Source organism: Otolemur garnettii, unplaced genomic scaffold (assembly GCF_000181295.1).
Source record: "Otolemur garnettii isolate 467f Iridium unplaced genomic scaffold, OtoGar3 scaffold00084, whole genome shotgun sequence".
In the NCBI taxonomy this organism is placed as follows: Eukaryota; Metazoa; Chordata; class Mammalia; order Primates; family Galagidae; genus Otolemur; species Otolemur garnettii.
The window spans coordinates 8,163,339-8,166,933 of NW_003852479.1; the positions used below are offsets into that span (position 1 = coordinate 8,163,339).

At 49.0% G+C, this 3,595-nt stretch overlaps 1 protein-coding gene across 1 annotated transcript; it reads right to left on the reverse strand.

Moving 5' to 3' along the window:
* On the reverse strand, positions 1 to 641 carry LOC100963754 (heterogeneous nuclear ribonucleoprotein A3-like; the record flags this gene model as incomplete). Its single annotated transcript, XM_012808117.1, has 2 exons — positions 595 to 641; positions 1 to 528 (listed from the first exon to the last, which is right to left on the reverse strand). Coding segments are annotated over exons 1-2 (534 nt in total), but the record flags the coding sequence as incomplete, so codon positions are not given.
* Between the last annotated feature and the right edge of the window lie 2,954 nt (positions 642 to 3,595).

The following is a 3,595-nucleotide window of genomic DNA, read 5'->3' on the forward strand; positions in this document are numbered from 1 at the left end:
CTTTTTCACTTCACAATTATGCCCATTAATAGTGTGGTATTTCTGAACAACAATTTTATCAACAGTATCATGATCATCAAAAGTTACAAAAGCAAATCCTCTCTTTTTTCCACTCTGCCTGTCTTCCATAACTTCTATGGTTTCAATCTTGCCATACTTTTCAAAGTAGTCTCTCAAATTATATTCTTCTGTATCTTCTTTAATACCACCAACAAAAATTTTCTTCACTGTAAGATGGGCACCAGGCTTTACAGAATCCTCTCTTGAAACAGCTCTCTTTGGTTCCACAACACGCCCATCAACCTTGTGTGGTAGAGCACACATTGCTGCATCCACCTCTTCCACACAAGAGTAAGTCACAAAACCAAAGCCCCTGGAACGTTTTGTTTGGGGATCTCTCATTACCACACAATCTGTGAGTGTGCCCCATTTCTCAAAATGTTCTCTTAAACTATCATCTGTAGTTTCAAAGCTCAGACCACCAATAAACAGTTTTCTCAACTGCTCTGGTTCCTTTGGATCATGGCCCTCCTCCCCCCGGCGGCGGCGGCGACGGCCGGAGTCGGGCTGGGGGCGACCGGGCAGCGGTTTTACCTCCATTTTGAGACCGGACTCGCCTCTTCCAACTCGAGTTCAATATCGCTTATAGCTTTTGATACCTACAAAATGAAAACACATTTATAAATTGTAACCAAGCAAAATTACTCCTATTGTGTTAACTGGTCCCAGCTATACAGCACCTTCCATAAGCTCAGAGGCACCTGACAGAGAGCTGCATGGGGTGAGGGAGGCTGTTGTCTCAGCTCTTCCTGAGAAGGTTTCCCCTGAGAAAGCAAAGCGTTGGGAAGCCGTTCCTGGGAGGCAAAGATTCAGGCTGGGGCCTGTGAGAGTCAGAGCAAAGGGCGGAAAGGGAAATGTGGAGGCAACCACACAGGGGCAACTCTCAGAAAAGGGGATTCCGCAGCCACAGAGGGGCATAAAGGCCGGAGCGGATCCAGGACGCGCGTGGATAGAGTGCACAGAAGAACGCTCCTGGGAACTCTTATTCTGAGTCCTCGCTCCCTTCACTGTCTGCTAAACAGCTGCCATTCACCCTCCCAGCAACCCGGTGAAATAGGTGCTGTCACCAATCACAGGTCAGGAGACGAGCATTAGGGACGGTCCATGACTCCCTACCAAGTCACAGATACTGATGAGTGGAGCACCTGAACCCAAGTCCGGGTTTGCCTGACCCCAGAGTCCAGGCCTGTGACCAACATGCAAGGTGCCTTTCCACTGGCTCCTGGACCCAGGCACTTGTTTTCTTTCATTTCTAAATGACAGCTGGGGATGTTCCTAGGAAGGTAAACTGCCCCAGTTGCTCAGGACAGGACCCCAACCCCACAGCACCCACAAGGACAATGTGGGGGAGGGAGCAGAGGCATCCTGGGCAAGTCACGTTGTAGGGACTGAACTCCAGAAGGACCCCCAGCTGTTCCCTCACAACATTTGGTCTCAACCCCAAATTGCTCCTAAGCCTGTGTGTGCTTCCAGCCTTGCGTTAGTGGTGGGTTGACCTGGGATTTTTGAACTGCCCCACAGGTTGTTGCGGCTCCTACATACGATCAGGAGATGCTGAGTGTGGAAAAGAAGTCTGGGAGCCGGTGGCAGGGTGTTTACTGGAGCTATTCACAGAGGAAAGATAGAGCTCCTTCCAATCTGCACGTTTGCAGTCAAGATTGAGTTGGTGTGCTGGGCATGGTGGCTCATGCCTGTAATCCCAGCACTCTGGGAGGCCAAGGCAGGTAGATTGCCTGAGCTCAGGAGTTAGAGACCAACCTGAGCAAGAGTGGGACCTCACCTCTAAAATTAGCCGGGTGCTGTGGCAGGCGCCTGTAGTCCCCACTACTTGGGAGGCTGAGGCAAGAGAATCGCTTGAGCCCAAGAGTTTGAGGTTGCTGGTAGCTGTGGCTCCAGAGCACTCTACTGAGGGCAAAAAAGTGAAACTCTGTCTCTAAAAAAAAAAAAAGATGAGTTTGGTGATGAGTTGATAACAAGCATGTACACGTCTCTCAGGAGCACATATGTAGAACCTCCTGGCTGTCTAACACAACCCACAGATTCCAGAGGAACAGAAGGTCCCTGTTCCTCTCTCCCATGTTGATGACACAGCAGGACAAGAAGATTTAAGTTTACAGAGCAAAATAAACAACTCAGGATAAACAACTCTCTACAAAGAATCACAGAGGGAAAAAAAAACAACTCAGTTTCAAAATGGCACCAGCCACCCCCCAAAGCTGCTGTGCCCACAGATAAGGCTGATTACAGATGACACCCAGGAACTGGGCAGAGGATGCTCACTCCTCACCCCCACCTCAATTCTGATTTTCCTTTAGAGCAGCAGTCCCCAACTATTTTGGCACTAAAGACCAGTTCCATGGAAGACAATTTTTCCAAGACAACGGAGCTGGGATGGGATAGAGACACAGCTCAGCTGGTACTGCTGTGCCGCTGGGCTCCCAGCAGGCCAAGGACCTGCACCAGGCCACGGCTGGGGTTGGGGACCACAGCAGCCTTAGATTCACCAAGCTAAACTGGGAGGTGCAAATCTGATTTGACATTTATTTCCTCCAGGTTCTTCAGTTCACAGAGACCCAGAATGGGATCACTAGGGTGTTTGGCCTACTGTCCCGTATGCTAGGAGCCTCTGGGATTAAGAGATCAACAGACATTGTCCTCAAGGGTAGGAGTTCAGTATTGGTAGGGCTAAGTCCCTGAGTCCTTGTCACCCAGGGCAGTGTCTGGCACATGGCAGTTGTTCCATAAATGTTGGCTGTGAATCAGTCAGCGGTATTCCAGGGACTTGAAAAGCCTGGTGAGAGTGGCTTGGTGGCCAAGTGATGGGTGGAGAGTGGAGAAAAGCGTGGTAGCAACTGCTGGGAGATTTTGATGCCCTACAAGATGCTGGGCAAATAAATATAGATTCAAATCAGAATGCTGGGGCTCCAACAGAGACCACACGCCACCCTTGCTGCCTAAACAGATGCCACCCCACCATCTGATTTCATCAGGAAAGCAGGATGGAGAAATGGTATTTTGCTTGTGGCTGTTTTTAGAAAAAGAGAAAGAATAGAGTCATTCCTGTCTGTCACTGCTGCTTGTTTAATTTAAACAAGCAAGATTCAGGCATGAGCACACTATCAATGTAAAAAAAGCAACGTGAACTGCTTTGGTAAGAACTGTTCTGTGTTCTTTGGAAAAGGTAGTTTGGATGACACTCAGAATTGGTTCACATCATTATTACTGGTTTGGGACATTTTGTCATTTATTTGAGTTTGCTTACCTTTTCTTGGTGGTGGGCAGAGTCTGACTCTGTTTTCCAGGCCATAGTGCCATGCTGTCATAGTTCACAGCAACCTCAGACTCCTGGGCTCAAACCATCCTGCCTCAGCCTCCTGAGTAGCTAGGACTATAGGCACCCATAACAATGCCTGGCTAATTTTTCTATTTTTAGTAGAGACGGGGGTCTTGCTTTTGCTCAGGCTGCTCCCTGAGCTCAAGGGATCCACCTGCATTGGCCTCCCAGAGTGCTGGGACTATGGGCGTGAGCCACTGC